This window comes from Chenopodium album, chromosome 14 (genome assembly GCF_948465745.1).
Source record: "Chenopodium album chromosome 14, dcCheAlbu1.1, whole genome shotgun sequence".
Lineage (NCBI taxonomy): Eukaryota > Viridiplantae > Streptophyta > Magnoliopsida > Caryophyllales > Amaranthaceae > Chenopodium > Chenopodium album.
Window position 1 is genome coordinate 3,523,059 of NC_137847.1, and position 17,178 is coordinate 3,540,236.

Below are 17,178 nucleotides of genomic sequence, written 5' to 3' on the forward strand. Positions count from 1 at the left end.
TTATTTACTTCTTAGCATGGTGATGAACTGATGATCATCCATGTCTTTGGCTGCGTTAAGGAGCGCGTCTAGCATAGAAGATGGTTCGGGGATACCAGGATGCACCTTCTCATACTCGAGTATCCACTTCAATGTACAACTTCCTTGGTCTTTGGGTGTAACATGACATATAAAATTCAAGCTCTTGTATTCATCAAAGAGATCACCTTCTATCAGCTTGTACCTTACCAACTTCTTCTCTTCATCGATTTCTTCGATTTCAGTTTTGCCTGTTCTTTGCTTCCCATCTTAAAATATTTACAAGAAAGTTAATAGGGCATACTAGCTAGACTATGTATCATAATTGTTCAAACAAAAAGGTAACAAGTATAAACAAGGATATTAAATTGACAGAATAAATTTGATTTATTAAGTTTGGAGATGAGAGTACGTATTTAATTACCTAGAGTGTAAGTCCAAGAAAATATAGCACCGGGCTTAGCAACAACACCGTTGTGCAAGTCACAACTCTGTATGAAATTAGACCCGCCGGAATGCGCAATATGGTGAGGCCTATTCTTGTACAAGTCATGGAGAACATCAGCAGCACTCTCTCTTATCTCTACTTCTCCCTCAAGCTTACGTTTTAGACCCATAATCACTCTTATTTATTAGTTTTATGTATCTATATTATATACAAATACTTGGTTTATATGAAAATGATCAATAATTCACAACGTCTTATATAGAAGGAGAATTATAAAATCAACAACTACCAAATTATCTACCTCCAAAGTTACTGAGATGGTCCTAATAGTTATGGTAAGGCCCAAATTTTCTAATCTTGAGGTCCAAATGAAATTCCATAAGTAGAATGAAACGTGTACATTATAATCGACAAATTTAATTTTTTTTACTCAAAAAAAAAATCTAATCAACAAAATTTCTTAATGTTACTAACACACTTGGTTGGCTATAGTTGATCAAAATTTTAATCATTGTAAGATATTGACAATTCTATATCAAATCATAGCAATGATAGTTCATGAATTTATTGTCTGTTACTGCCTTTAAATTAAAGGTGGTATCAAATCATAGAAGTAAGTTTAATGTAAATTAAAATAAAAAATAAAAATTCGCTTTTAAATAAAATCTAATCACCATGTTTTCTAAAAAAAAAAAAAAAATCTAATCACGATGATAAAAACGTAAGAAAATGTTTAAAAACTTATTTTCTCCTTGATAACTTTTTTTTTTTTAATAAAATAAACCATCCCAACAATATAGGAAAATTTATCATTATTTTTTTTTTTTGAAACAAATAACACATCAACATGATCATTAAGCTATGATTAAATCACTTTTTAGATTTATAATTTAAATGAAGAAAGTAATGTATTTCATGTAGAAATTTGACGGGAAATCAACGGTGTTAAGGTGAGATATCAAAGGGAAACAAGTTTGCAAGTCTTGGCCTTTGGGTACCCAAAAATGGAATAACATGAAAGTAGAGTTTTGCAGCGAATATTTTTCTTATCAATAATATGTTAATGGCATGCGTAGTACTTGAAAATTGCTAGCCTATTGAGTTGAACTACGAGTATAGCTTTGCATAATTTTTCGATTGATGTACAATATACGGAGTATTTATTATGGAAAAAAAAAAATTTGTTAGCCTATTTGTGTGCTAAATAATTGAATCACAACTCTAACGACCAACTCATCATCTTGTTGACAAATTTAAACAAACTGTCCACACATTCAAAAAAAAATCTTTCAATTTCTATCGTTGCTGATTTTTAATCACATGTTGATTTATGAAAGGGGTAGGTTAAAATGATTATAGCTACGATTCTTCTAACCACCATTCTTTTATTATCAATATATATACCTATACTTTAGTATTTAAAAACACAAACCATCATCCCCATCAAGCCACATGTAAACTTTGTTTTTCACCAATGCTACATATCACCTTCTTTCATTAATTAATACCCTTTCTTATATTTAAAAAAAAAAAAAAAAAAAAAATCTTTAATTCAATACAAGTATAAATATTATTTGTTTCATTTTCCCCCAAGTTAATATCTTCTACAATTACATTCAATTTTCACCTTTCTTCTCCTTTATAAACTATTCATTTTCCAATTAAAATATATTATAAAATACAAAATTATATTGTATACCTATAAATATCCCGTGCATTGCATGGGCTAGAAAGCTAGCCCCCTCCCCCGATTCTATTCAGGACAGGCGAACCAGAAGGTCTAGTCAGAGCCGCCAGGTTTGGAACAAAACAGTCTTGCCGGAATCAGGAACGGAAGAGCTCGATCGGAGCTAACAACATAGTTATTTAACTAAACTAGTATTAATGAACCATCTCCTACTCTTCCTGTTGCTAAAGCCTAATAACAATGGACGTTCGATAGACCGGCTAAGAGCTTCCTGTTGCTATTGTTTCTATCTTGCCCTATCGTTTGCCGAACTATAGAGGCTAAAGGGTAAGGCGAATAGAAAGCTTCAATTTCTACTGCTGTAAAGGCTGATGCGATTAGAAGGCTAGCAAAGGGCAAAGAGACTGGAAAGCCGGGGGGACTGGCAGCTGCTATATTTGGTTAACCCCGTCGCGTCGTTCGCTTTCATGCGTGTGAAAGTAAGGTCTCCCCTAGGCGCAGTCGGGCGCCGGCGGCTGACTCAAGTGCCCCCCGAACTGCGTGTAACTACTTTCTTTTATTACTCTATTGAGAAATATAACTACCTTTCAAACGGAGGTTCTCTTATATTAAAACCAATTGATGATAATATTTAAAAAAAAATAACTTTTTCTTTCACCTACAACTAGCGCGTGACTCGGGTGATACTTTGAAAAATTTCTTTTTTATATTAGATGCTTTACAAGACTTGTTAAATTTTTTTTATTGTGAGTAAATTAGAATACAATGACAATACTGACTTGATTTGGATTATTATTATTATTATTATTATATGTATTTAAATATAAATGTGGATTAATATAGTATGATTTATTTCTAGCTAAGAAGGTTTATATATATATATATATATATATATATATATATATATATATATATATATATATATAATATGGTTTTCATTCAATATGAGGTTTGATATTCAAATCTCTTTAATTTGTATGCAATTTTTGGTTTATGATCTCAAGTTTGTTGTTGAATGATGATGTGGTATGATATTGGTGTAAGAAAGGAGACACCATATATACACACAATTTTTAGAACATCTTTTAATATATAGTAGATACATAGATGTAGGGTATTTATGAGTATCGATACTATAATGGACGGTGGGATTTCAACACTCTACCTCATTTAATACTTAATGGGTTTGGGCAACCCAAACAAGAAGGAAATGCCTAAGGAGGTTCCATACTAAAGCCTATAATGACTTCAACTTTCTTCATTTTAGAAAAATTGTTAATTTAATTTGTATAACAGTTGGTATTTATTGTAGAATTTAAAAGAATCACAAGCGGCATTTATAACTAATGAGGTCTTAGTTTAGTGATTAAAATTGAGGGACCATGTATGATAGGTCACATTTTGAAATCCCCCACCCTCATTTGTAATTTGTATTGTCCTTGTAGCTAATTACAGTAAAGGAAATAATGACTTATTAAAATTAAAATTACGTGTGGGTCACATGGGGGTGGCCAAGAATCACAAGCGGCATTTATAACTAATGAGCTCTTAGTTTAGTGATTAAAATTGAGGGACCATGTATGATAGGTCACATTTTCAAATCCCCCACGCTCATTTGTAATTTGTGTTGTCCTTGTAGCTCATTATAGTAAAGGAGATAATGACTTATTAAAATTAAAATTATGTGTAGGTCACATGGGGGTGGCCAACATCGGAAAAAAAAAAAGTCAAGGGTGGAAAATTGGTGGAAGGTAGTATGTACATTACAACATTTTACATTTTAATATATAGGTAGTTAATTACAACATTTTTATTACCAAGCTAAATTTGGCCTAGTGGCAAAGATTGCGCTTTTCAACCTTGAGGTTGAGGTTCAATCCCCATTAATGACATCCCTTAGTCCCTTACCCTTCCCCTTCACTCTCAAAGTGTATGAACTACAAATATTGGACCAAAAAAACGGTGAGTGTTGAAGTACGGTTAGGGTCCTTCTCCTTTACCTTAAAAATAAATAAGTTACAACATTTTTTATTAGGTAGTTTCTAGCAAAATCTAGACTTTTATAGGTAGCTTTTGAAAAAAAAAATCCCAAAAAATTCTGTAATTAATAATCTAATGCAAGCTAAAAGAGAAAGGTACCATTTGTCACATATACTTTTTAATGTGCGTTGTTGCAGGATGACTACAGGTCTGTTCACTTCAGCTTAATTTCAGTTCACTTCAGTTTAGCTCCAATTAGTTCACACTACTAAAAATTAAGGTTTTTGCGACCGCCACAAACGGTCGCAAAAATAGCAAAAACGGTCGCAAAAAACGATTGCGATCGTCAACAGTCGCAAAGCGGTGGTCGCAATTTCCATGGTCGCAAAAAAACAAAATTACCACCGGTTGACGGTCGCAAAATTATTGCGACCGTTTATTCTATTTTCAACGACAAGTACTAAGACGGTCGCAAATATAAAAAATTGCGACCGGTAGAGCTGCGGTAGCAAAAATCAGTATTTGCGATGGCTATAGGCGGTCGCTAATTAATTATAAAAAAATAAACAGAAACAAATGCAACCCAGCCTACATTTACACCGTACCCACGTACCACCACTGCCAACCTCCCAAATCCACCTCTACCCACGTACCACCACTGCCAACATCCAACCCAAAACCACCTTAACCCATGCACCACCACCGCCAATCTTAACCCAAACAACCAGAAACTAAACCAAAATACAAAATTTAAATCAAAATTAACAATAAAAACCCCACAAAATTACCCACCAAAAACAAACCACAAAATCAAACCAAAATCAAACCACAAAATCAAACCCAAAATCAAAATTAGCAAAAATCAAACCCAAAATCAAAACGAAAATAAAACTGAAATTTAACAAAAATAAACCCAAAAATTAACAAAAAATCAAAACGAAATTTAAACCCAAAACGAACATAAATAAAAAAAATTATCAAACATTCGAACATGAAAATTTGAAAAAAAAAAAAAAAATCAAACCAAATTCGAAAAAATCAAACAAGAAAAAAATATAAAACCGAAAACATACCTCAAACCCCGAATGGACTTTGAATTTCACCTCGAATTTGAATTCGACCATGAAAAGTCTAGATCTAGCCTTTTCATGGTCGAATTTGACCCTAAAAACCATTAACTTGTTTAAGCATGAGATTGTGACAGTGGAGATCGTGGTGGTGCAGTGGGCTCGTGCTTGTGACGGTGGTGGTAATGGAGGTGACGGTTGAAGGTTGGTGTCGGTGACGAAATTCACAAAGCTTCATAGTGTGATTTTTAACCTAGTTCTTTGAATTTTGTCTCATTTGCGGAAATTAAAGTCAGAGAATAAATGAAGGAGAGAAGGAAAAATGGAGGAGATAAAGAAAAAATGGAGAAGAGGAAGGATGATGGAGGGACGCGGAGAGAGGAGATAGAAAGGAGAAAGAAAGAGAAGGGAGAGAAATGAAAAAGAAAGAAAACGACTGAGTTGAAATATTATTAGGGTTAGGGGGGAGTGGGATCCTTTTTTATACCACTTTTTTTAAAAAAAAAAATAATTACGACCGCCTCAAAAACGGTCGCAAATTGCGACCGTTTTCTATAACGGTCGTAATAGTCGCAATTTGCGACCATTTGCGGTCGCAATAGAATTGTTTTTATTTAGAATTATTTTTAACATGTATATTATTTTTTAAAAAAATTTAAATACCTTTGCGACTGTTAAATAGCCTAAAAACGGTGCAAATCTGCGACCGCCTTAAAAACGGTCGCAAATATTATATTTTGCGACCGTTTTAATGATGGTCGTAAAAAAACGGTCGCAATTTGACCGAATTTTAGTAGTGTGAGTTCAGTTCAGTTCACCTCCAATCAGTCCAGTTAAGTACAATTCAGTTCAGCTCCTAATTTCATTTTCTCACAAAATATTCATTCCAGCTCTATTCAGTTCAGTTCAGTTCAGTTCAGTTCAGCTCAGTTCAGTTCATTTCAGTTCAATAAATGTGAACAGGCCCTACCACTAATTTATTCTAGTTATGTCGTCCCTAATTATCTATGATTCAAATTGGACTCATCAGTTATCCTGATTGAGTAATCTAAGATGATCTAGATGACTAAAATCATAAGAGTAGCAATATTACAACAATACATAAAACGTGATGTAAGTTTTAATTTTACAATATTACCATTTAGGCGTTAAATAAGTTAAAATAACATATACTTGTATAACATACATAACATTATATACATATGCTCGATCATAAGCATTCGAGCTAGATCATGATACAAGCCTAGCTTATTTAGACATGAACTTAATACGAGCTACAACTAATAAAGCAATTTGTTTACTTCTTTATACCATGGTGATGATCATCCATGTTTTTGGCAGCACTAAGCAGCGAATCAAGAAGAGCAGTTGGTTCGGGGATACCAGGATGCAGTTTTTCGTACTCGAGAATCCACTTCAACGTACAAGTTTCTTTGTCCTTAGGTATCACTTGGCATGTTCCAGTAATGGTCTTGTACTCATCTAAAAGATCACCTTCGATACATCGTTGTCTAATTAACTTCTTCTCCCTATCAACCTCTTCAATCATATTTTGACACACGAGCTTTCCCGTCTATATATGAACACAATTTACACGTTTGAATCCATCAATTTAATTATATTTTAAACACAAAAAGGGTAATTCAAAGGATATGTCACTAATTAAATTGAATAATAATAGATGGAATATACTTCGTATATATGAAGTACCTAATTTTTTTTTTTAAGACAATGAAGTACTTAATTTTTATATACTTCCATACAATAATAGAAAGGACGACTACTAGCAAAGTGTTGGCTCATTTGAAGCATCTACATTTGTTGCCCATAACGTAAACGCCTTGTTGCCCATAACAAAAATGTTCGACTAATAGTTGCCCATAAATCGATACATTTTTGTTACGCAAAATGAAGCATCTACGTTATTTTTTTCCAATTCCGAGCTCACTTCTGGTCCTTAAGGGCTAAAATAGCCTCTAAAATCTTAATCGAACATTTTTCGACACGTAAATCGATGAAAAATAGAATTAGGTTGTAATTACAATTTATAACAACTTTTGGGCTGAAATTTGCAATTTTTTTTAAAATGGCTGCAATTTGCAAAATATAAGTTTTAAATCGCTGTAATTTGCAAATTTTCTAAATTGATACAATCACTTCCATTTATTAATGTTTAACAAAATACCAACAAGAAGTCTTCAATTTCTAGCAATTAACTTCACATCTACAAGACCATAACTAGCTATCATTGGCATGTGGGGCATGTAAATAGAGATTAAATATACTCTGTTGAATATTAGATTATTCTAAATGACTTCGGACTAGAATGGTTTGCTGACGAATAAAATTGATTTATGATATGTTAGAATGTAATGGAGATTGAATAATATACCTGTATAGTATAGTGTGAATAATATCCTCTGATCACTTTTAATTATAACGTTTTGACTTTCACGTTTATTGCTCATGGATAATTTGAACGCTTAATCTCTAATTAGAGGTAGGCTATTAAAATTAGTAAAAATTTAATATGTTGTCATGTCAACTTTTGCGTTAGAAAAGAAGCCATGTGTGACAAGATAATATGTGAAAAAATAATCAATTACAGTGACATCGTGTTTTCAGCCTTAATCATGGAGCCTAATTCATAATCAATCATCCCAAATTCCCAACATCTAACATTAAGATGCTAATGAAATATGTGTAACATGTTCACATAGTATAGGAGAGTTCGTTGATGTTAGTGCAATCTTTGTCTTAGGCTACATCAACTGAAATGAGAACATGAGATCAATTATGATATGAACAGCCTTAATTACCTTTATAGATATACCTTAATTTGCTGACTGTTATAAAAAAGGTACTTGTGGAAATCAAAGATAGCGCGAATTGGAATAAAATAAATAAGAAATCTTTTCCAATCACTTTTCTTAAATGAGGATATAGGAGTGGAGGGATGGTTAGTCCCTCCAATCCCATCCCCCCCTCCCCCCTCTCCAATGATGGAGTTTTGATCCTTATATCGGGCTCCTCATATATTTGAAAAAAAATCCAATTTAAATTTTGACTAGTATAGATATGACACAATAATTTAATGTGACAACTTTAAAATTATAGACTCGATAAGATCTCACCAAAACCGACCCAAACACCCGAAATGATGACACCTTATATAATATAATGGAAAAATGACTCTAAATCCACGACCTTTAATGCGTTAGCTGTCCCCAATGATTTTAATGTTGCAGCAAAGTTTGGAGAGAAATGGTGGGTTATACTACGTAATAATTACTAGCGTGTTTTCTAAAATTAAATTAAATGAGTTGGAGAACAATGATTTAGATGAGGAGCGACATGATAATATAAACATGTGAGGTCCATCCTCCATCTCATACCAATGTGTGGTTAAAAGGCGGATGCACGATCCGCATGATGCATCTCTTCCAAAAAAAAAGCAGAAAAAACATTGTATAAAAATGTAAAGAATATTTAGTTAAAGTGAAAAGAACATGTTATAAAATTGTAAAGAACATTGTATAGAAATGTAAAGAACATTCAGTTAAAGTGAAAAGAACATGTTATAGAATTGTAAAGAACATAACATACTATTAAATAATGTTCTTTATCTTCATGTTCTTTGATTGTCATTATAATGAACTTTTATTTGTGACATAATGTTAAATGTTTATTTTGAAATGTTCTTTGAATTTTGTATTTAGATTATGGTGGTTGAATAAAAATAATGTTGATTACATTATTTTATCATTAGAGGTGATCAAAAATTTTGGTTGGATCGGGCCTTAACATAATATCTTGTGTCCAAACCAGGAAAATGAAACGGGCTTTCTTTGGGACTGGTTTGGATTTTTAACTAAAAAACATTTTTAGGTTGCCCAAACCCGTCCTATTTTCGGGCCAGACCGAAGTTGATCACCTCTAATTATCATGTTATTTATAAATATTATGGATGTTCTTTAGATATATATAAAGAACATAAAATTGGTTGTTTTTTTTTTCTTTTTTTACAAAATACCTATATGTTCTTTACAAAACAACTATATGTTCATTACAATACAACTATATGTGATGTTCTTTATAAAATAGCTAGATGTTCTTTACAAAATAACTGTATGTTCTTTACTGAACAACTAAATGTTCATTCCGCCTTTTTTTTAAAAAAAAAAGGATGCACGGAGCATCGTGCATCCGCCTCTATGAAAAAAAATTCAATCTCATACATACACTTACTCTCATCACAACTTCATCTAGTCTAAACATATTTTTTGGCCGCCTGACCTAACTCGACTTATAATTAACTGTTCTAATATACACCCTTTGTTCCTACTCAACTCACTTAATATACATGTAATCATATTAAAATAACTTTGATCATATCCTATAATTTTTTTACATTTATTTCATTGTAAATTGATTTATTTCACATCACTATCAAGCCTTATAGACTTATAGTAACATATTTAAGGAAATTAAGGTTTACCTAATGAGTAGCCCAGGCGTTGTCCTAGGTTACTACTTTTATAGTTATGCAATTGCTAATTTTTATAGGAAATATATATTTTAATAATCCCAACTATTGCCGATTTACATCTAATAATCCCAACTAAGGTTTATTTTTTAATAATCCTAACTATGTGGTGAGTTTGCCTATAGTAGTCTCAACCAGTCAACAAGTGGTCAACAACCTTTTATGACAGGTTACCAAGCCACGTGTCAACATGTGATTGGTCGAATTTTTTTTTTATTTTTTTAAAAAATTTAAAATAAATTGAAAAAAACTTAGAAAAAAATGAAAAAACCTTTACAAAAATAAAAAGAACCAACAAACACCACGCCAACCACCCCACTGCCACCCCCTCCCAACAGCCTAACCCCCCTGCCCCCGACGACGGGAGGGGGCACCGTAACCCCACGACACGTAATCTCTCTCCCCAACCCCAAACCTCGTCGGAACCCTAACCCACCCTCTAACCATGTCAGAAACCGACCGACCAACCCCCTTAACAATCGAAAACAGCCAATCGGCCCTCTATCACCCATCCCCAACCCCTGAAATCACCCACCCACCATTGAATCGCTCATCCCAGATGTTATTGTGTCATTATGTGCAATTGTTGCGGTTGATGGGCTGAACTGTTGTTGCGGTTTGGTGGGCGTTTGGGCTGGTAGGTGCGGCCAAAGCAACAGCAGCCACTACAACGGCGCAATTGCAGCGCAAGCCACCGCAAAGGAGCAACCACAGTAGCAGCCGCCACCGCAATGGTGCAACCAAAGCAGTGGCAGCCACCGGCTGCAATCGCAACCCCTGCTGCTACTTTGGTTGAAACCCAGATTCGAACCAATTTTGCACCAGATTCGCACCAATTGGTTGCGGTTACGGTTGCGGTTTCAATCCAGATTTGGTCCGGCCATTTTGGGAGGGCTAGGGAGGTGGTCGGCCAGTTTTGCAGTATAAATGACTATTAGCCTAAATGGTTAAACGCTAATAATGTTTCTTCTAAGAGGTTAATTGTTCAAATTTTCTCATCCATAAAGTTGAATATGTGATGTGGTGTAATAAAGGAGTTCACGTGGTGAATAGACAAATTTAGAAATGGTTTTTTTTAATATGTTAGTGTAGATATGGACTATGTAAAGGTACTCGTAAGCTTATGATAGGCAACATTGTATCAGAACTAGCTTATGCCAAAAAAAGGGGGGGGGGGGGATCCTATCGGAACTAAATTGTAGATGACCTTTTATTTGTCATATTTTTTTGACATTATTGTAATTATGTGAGCCTTTCTCAATGTTGAAAACTTTTTTTTTTTTTTTTTAAAAAAAGGTGTTGATCTGATTTTTTTTTTTTTTTTTTTGGTACAAAAGGGTTTATAATAATATGATTATAAATTTATAATTCACTCGGATAAATATATTTATTTGTTGACTTTTTGAATCTTGATTTCGTGGGGAAGATTATCAATGTTTTTGCAGCTGCAAACAAATTATTAAACTTAGAAGTTTGTTTAAGAATATTTGTGTAATTGTGTGCTCATTATATATTATACGAATGAAGTACTGCGCATAAACTTTTATTTGAAATAATTGAAACTTCACGTTGTAAATTTAAAATATAAATTTATATAATCTAATTTAATAGATATTAACAAAAAAATATATAATAATTAATGGTCAAATATGTACTCTGTCATATGTTATCGGTTATCATAACATTCTTAACAGAAAGTCCAAAATTATAGGTCAAGGATATAATGAAAAAAAAAATGAAGATCATGAGTGATTAACAAAATTATAAAACATGATATATATTTGGCAGAGATTTATAATAATTAATCTAACAAAACCAGCTTAGGACACATTATATTAATAACACATGGATAATCAATAAGGACTTAATACATACTTCATACATACATGCCTTATTTTGTAGCAATAATATCACTCACAAAGTCACAATTAACATTACTACAAATAACTTGCATGGAAAACGGCATGCAACTTCTTAAAACATTTTGATAAACATGGCATATGTAATAAGTAACATATATAATTAACTTAATATGTTTACTACTTTTGGGCATGGTGATGATCATCGACGTGTTTGATAGCATCTAGCCATGCGTCGAGCAGAGCAGATGGTTCAGGGACACCGGGATGCTTCTTTTCATACTCAAAAGTCCATTTAACTATGCTGCTTTCTTCATCCTTGGGTATCACCTGGCTTGCTGCATAAAAGGTCTTATAATCGTCCAAGAGATCACCTTCGATCACTTGGCCTTTCGCGTACTTCTTCTCCTCATCAACCTCTTTAATTACAGTCTTTGCTTTCTGAGGCTTCCCAGCTAAAACCATAATTAATTAAGAATTATAAATAATCAAACTTTGAATAACTAGTGTGGGACTATATGAAAATTACTAAAGCGATGAGTTAGCGATTATGTTTTAAATCTTTACGAATGATACAATTAATACATTTTATCAAACTAATTTGAGCTACTATATATATACGAATTATAATTTAAATTTTGTGTGCTTTGTAAAACTATACATATGAAAATTTGGAAACGACTTACATTATTTTAAATGTCAATGAGTAATATATATTTACAGGATTATTTATACGCAGTACATTAATATTTTTATCAACAATTAAAATGAATTATATATGCATCAAAATATTTTAAGAGATCGAAGAAATGAAATAGAAGTTACCTAAAGTGTAGTTCCAAGTATGTGTAGAGCCAACTTTGCCATGTTCACCCTCGTGTTAGTCAACACCATGCACAAAATGAGGGGCAGCATGAGAAATATGATGAGGTTTATTCTTGACTATGTCATGGTGGGCATCTGCACCAGTTGCTCTAATCTCAACTTCACCCTCAAGCTTACGTAAACCACTCATGTTTTCTCACTACTTTACTGCGGTATGTAAATACTCTGAAATAATATGTATGTCCACAACATATTATAGCTATTTATAGAACGAGATCATCGAGATATTAGATACTCGTATGTGACAAGTCCAAATATTATGTTGCAAAATTTGTACGTATTTCTATTTGTATTACACTGTGTGAAGCTTGATATAGTATAAAACATATTCATGGGTAACAATCATCACCTCAAACTTTTATTGTGTAATACTACTACACAAAGAACTAAGAATTGCATTTTCCAGATGACCTAAACGGCAAAGCCACATACTAGGAGAAAACACTGCAAAAGCTGACGAAATTGAAGAGCTAATGACTTGACGATTCGTGAAGAATGGATATAGATCACCACTGCTATTACATCTCACTATTTTGCTCCCCGTCTGCAAATTCTTCACAAAAAACCCAAAAGGATCAAACTCATGATACATCCACACTTCAAGCCCAACAGGCTCTTGTGTGTGAAGGCATGTGATAGAGTATAAAACATATTCCTAGGCCTCAAATATTAGCTTAACCTTTTGATTGAGTTTGTCCGTTAACATGGTATCAATAGCTAGCGTGACGCAAAGGTCACGGATTCGAATCTCATCCACCCTTCCGCTCAAAGTGGAATATGAAAACGCTGCGTATGGTGGGGCTTATGCTTCATCCACAATTCAAGCCCAATGGGCCGGACATCGTGTAAGGAGGCATGATAGAGTATAAAACACATTCATGGGGCTCACCATCAGCTTAAACATTTGATTGAATTGGTCCACTAATAAAATTGACAAGATCCAAGGTCATCGCAAAATTTGGCTATGCTTATTACACTACAAAACTCTAATTGTTTTATGACAACCCACTAATGATGACTGACTCAAATGTGTCCCTAATACAACACTTTTCATAATGGTCTTTTAGCTTAGTTTGTTATCATTAAAAAAACATACTCAACTTCATGCAAAAGACCCAATTCATCTAGCTAATTAAAAATAGGTTATTTAAATAATGAAAATTTGATGTGTCGTTCTGTTAACTTTTGCATTAGAAAGGAAGTCACGCGTGACAAGATCAGATAATATGTGAAAAAATAATCAATTAAAGTGGCATCGTGTTTTTAGCCTCAATCATGGGGCCTAATTTATAACCTAAAGTTGACCTTAACCAAAAAGTGACATCGAGACAAAAAGGCTGGTTTGTAACTTGATATCATCCATGGCCTATTTATGGCCATATATGAAAAAACTATAAAATCTATCACGTGTATCATGCATTCATGCTATAGAAGTACTAGTAGTAATGTAGTTCAGAATTGTAGTAGGCTACAATGATATAAGAGAATTGCGAGCCAAGGATAACCCCGCAATCACAAATTACGCATTAATTATTCCATCCTTATGATTATATAGTTTTATGTATATGTACCACATCAATCCAATTAACGGATTAGTTGATTAATTAGTAATTAGGGAGAAGAATGATACAATAACTCTACTAATGAAATAAGATGTTTCATGAGCAATTACATGTTTTTTAGATAAAATATAACAGATACTGATAACATATACATGATCAAAGTTAGTCTGCTTTGACCATTAAATCTAGAATTAACATATTACAAACACGCATAATTTCTGCCATTCATACATTGAGCTTGATCATGATCTGATACAAGCCTTATTTAGCTTTAAACTTAATAAAAACAACAAAAACCAATAAAGCATATAACTTCTTACAACATTATTATTAGAAGCAATTACATAATAAAAGGTAGAACAAGACATAAAGATACATGCATCATAATAGGAAGTGTTACGCTACACAGCGTGACACTTTCTACCATTAGTCGGCTCATACGAGCAAAACTTGTTTACTTCTTTACACCATGGTGATGATCGTCGATGTCTTTGGCTGCATTGAGCAAAGAATCGAGCAAGGCGGTTGGTTCAGGGATACCAGGATGGAGTTTCTCATACTCCATCGTCCACTTCACTATGCAGGTATCTTTGTCCTTAGGTATCACTTGGCATATGCCAGTAATGGTCTTGTACTCATCCAAGAGATCACCTTCAATACATCGTTGCCTCACCAACTTTTTCTCCTTGTCAATTCCTCAATTATATTCTTTGCTACAAGAGGTTTTCCGCCTATATATGAATATAAACATTAATCAAAAGAAATGTAAGTGAAACAGTTTAGGCTGCATACATTAGACGCGACAATAATCCCTAGAAAGAAGTCATTGAAACAAAGCTGATTAATTAATTTACAAGGATTTTTTGTCAGGAACTACCTAATAAAACCTAGAATTTGTGAGAAACTACCTTATATAAAAAAAATGTTGTAAGAAAATACTTTTTTTTTTAAGACTTCTAAGAAAATACTTAATAAAAGGTAAAATGTTTTAAAAGACTACCTTTAGCCGGATTTCCATCTTTAACCAATTTTCCAATGTTGACCAATCACAAAACACCCCCAAAACCGCTCGCCTTTGGGTTGGGAGGGTGGTTTCGGCTTGGTGGAGGCAATTCAAGTGGGTTGTGTAGGTTTTGGGGGTGAAAGCGGGTGGTTTTGGGGGTGTTATGTGGTGGGTTAGCGTCGGAAAATTAGGTCAACGGTAAAAATTCGGTCAAAGCTAAGATAGTCTTTTACAACATTTTACCTTTTAACAGCTAGTTTCCTATAACATACTTACCTCCATTTTTTTTTTTTAAGTTAACACGTATTCCTTTTTAGGAAGTTTATTTTTAATTGACACGTTTTCTTTTTGGGTAAGTTTTATACTTTGCATTTAGGACTTGTTCTCTTCAACTTATTTCAGATACCTAATACTTATTTCTTAATAAATTCAGGTCAGATCAGACCAGGTAAAAAAGAATCAGATCAGACCATATCAGAACTTTTGATTATCATTTACTTATCGTTAAATATCGTTAATTACGTATTAAGAAAAAATTTAAAATTACATATTTGAAAAGTTCATCATGAGACGAAACTAACAAGATCCATTTTGATAATGTTTTTTTTTTTATAGATTAGTATTAAAATGCGGTCAAAGTAAAGTCAAATTGTTAAATCAGATCAGACCAGATCAGATAATTAAAATTCAGATCAAACCAGACCAAATCAGACCTTAAAAAGATCAGACCAGATCTACTCATTTCAGGTGAAGAGAACAAGTCCTTACTAGTATACCCCACTTGCTTGGATCATTTTACAGTAGTTATTTGAAAAATGACTATCATATTATTTTAGTGATATACAATATGATTTGTTTATTTTTTTCACCTTATAAAATGGTCACAATTACTCTTATTATATCTACAATGCAAATATATTTTTTGAAATTTTCAATCCAACATAAAATAATTTTTTTTTCGAGAAACTATAAAATAAGAATAAAAATTACATAAATGAAACTAAAAATTTGATAAATCAAAAAAATGTTGATAATACTATTTTATAACTGAAGTAAAGTAATATAATTAATTATCTGGTAAAAAAAAATATTAATTATGAAATCATGAAAACATTATTGTAGTCATATTTCAAATGACTGTTGTAAACTCACACTTGCTTTATCATTCTCTTCATTCTCTCTTCTCTCCTTAATATGTGTGGCTAAATTGAACGTGTCAACTAAATAAAAACGGAATAAGTATTTTTTATTAAGTAGTTTCTCACAAATTCTAGGTTTAAGGTAGTTTATCACAAAAAATCCTTAATATTAATATGATGCTTTTTTTTTCTTTTTTTTTTTTTATTACAGGAATATGATGCTTGTTGAAACCCATAATCATATTGAAAATAATAAGGTAGCTAATTAATTACATTATAAGCTAAGGTGTTGAAATTTTAAAGCTAAAATAATCCTCTAATATTAAGTCCCATGATAATTTTAAGGTTTTATACCCTTTAGAGTTTAGGCCACGCACCCTAATCAGGGCCAAAATCGGCATGTTGATATTAAAGCTTCCAACTTGTGGCTCCTGAAGTCCTAAAGCTTTGTCAATTAATGAAATGATATTCAATCGATCACTTGATTAATTTAGAAGAGTGATAACTTTAGCTCAAATATATTATTCTAGCTTATTCCTTCAATTTGTTTAACTAAAAAATAATTTCAATCTAATAAAATTATAGACAAACAAAAGGACAATCCAAATCGAGAGTATATAACTATGTTGACTAATACGGAGTACTAAATATTCTGTAGTCTGTATATATATTTATATAAATACGACAATACGTACCAGTTTTGTACTTCCAAACGATGATTGAGCCAGGCTTACCAAACTCGCCCTCATGCAAGTCACAACTTTGAACAAAATGAGGGGCAGCATGGGATACATGATGAGGTCTACTCTCATATATCTCATGGTACACATCTCCAGCTCCAGCTCTAATCTCAACTTCACCCTCAAGTTTACGTTTAAGACCCATAATTATTGCTATTATTACTTTTATTTGTATTAAATTTCAATATTTTCCATATAATATATCATATCATTTTATAGGGAAACATTTCTATTTAGATGATCT

At 32.7% G+C, this 17,178-nt stretch overlaps 1 protein-coding gene and 1 pseudogene across 2 annotated transcripts; both read right to left on the reverse strand.

Annotated features, from left to right (window-relative positions):
- Positions 1-665, reverse strand: LOC145579722 (MLP-like protein 43 pseudogene; annotated as a pseudogene). The gene is made up of 2 exons (XR_014099181.1): positions 443-665; positions 1-287 (listed from the first exon to the last, which is right to left on the reverse strand). The product of XR_014099181.1 is annotated as an MLP-like protein 43 pseudogene (transcript).
- A 13,637-nt stretch (positions 666-14,302) lies between these two features.
- On the reverse strand, positions 14,303-17,086 carry LOC145578595 (MLP-like protein 43). The gene is made up of 2 exons (XM_081635895.1): positions 16,890-17,086; positions 14,303-14,783 (listed from the first exon to the last, which is right to left on the reverse strand). Exons 1-2 carry the CDS (start codon positions 17,077-17,079, stop codon positions 14,722-14,724), a joined length of 252 nt encoding a protein of 83 aa, XP_081492021.1. The 5' UTR covers positions 17,080-17,086; the 3' UTR covers positions 14,303-14,721.
- Between the last annotated feature and the right edge of the window lie 92 nt (positions 17,087-17,178).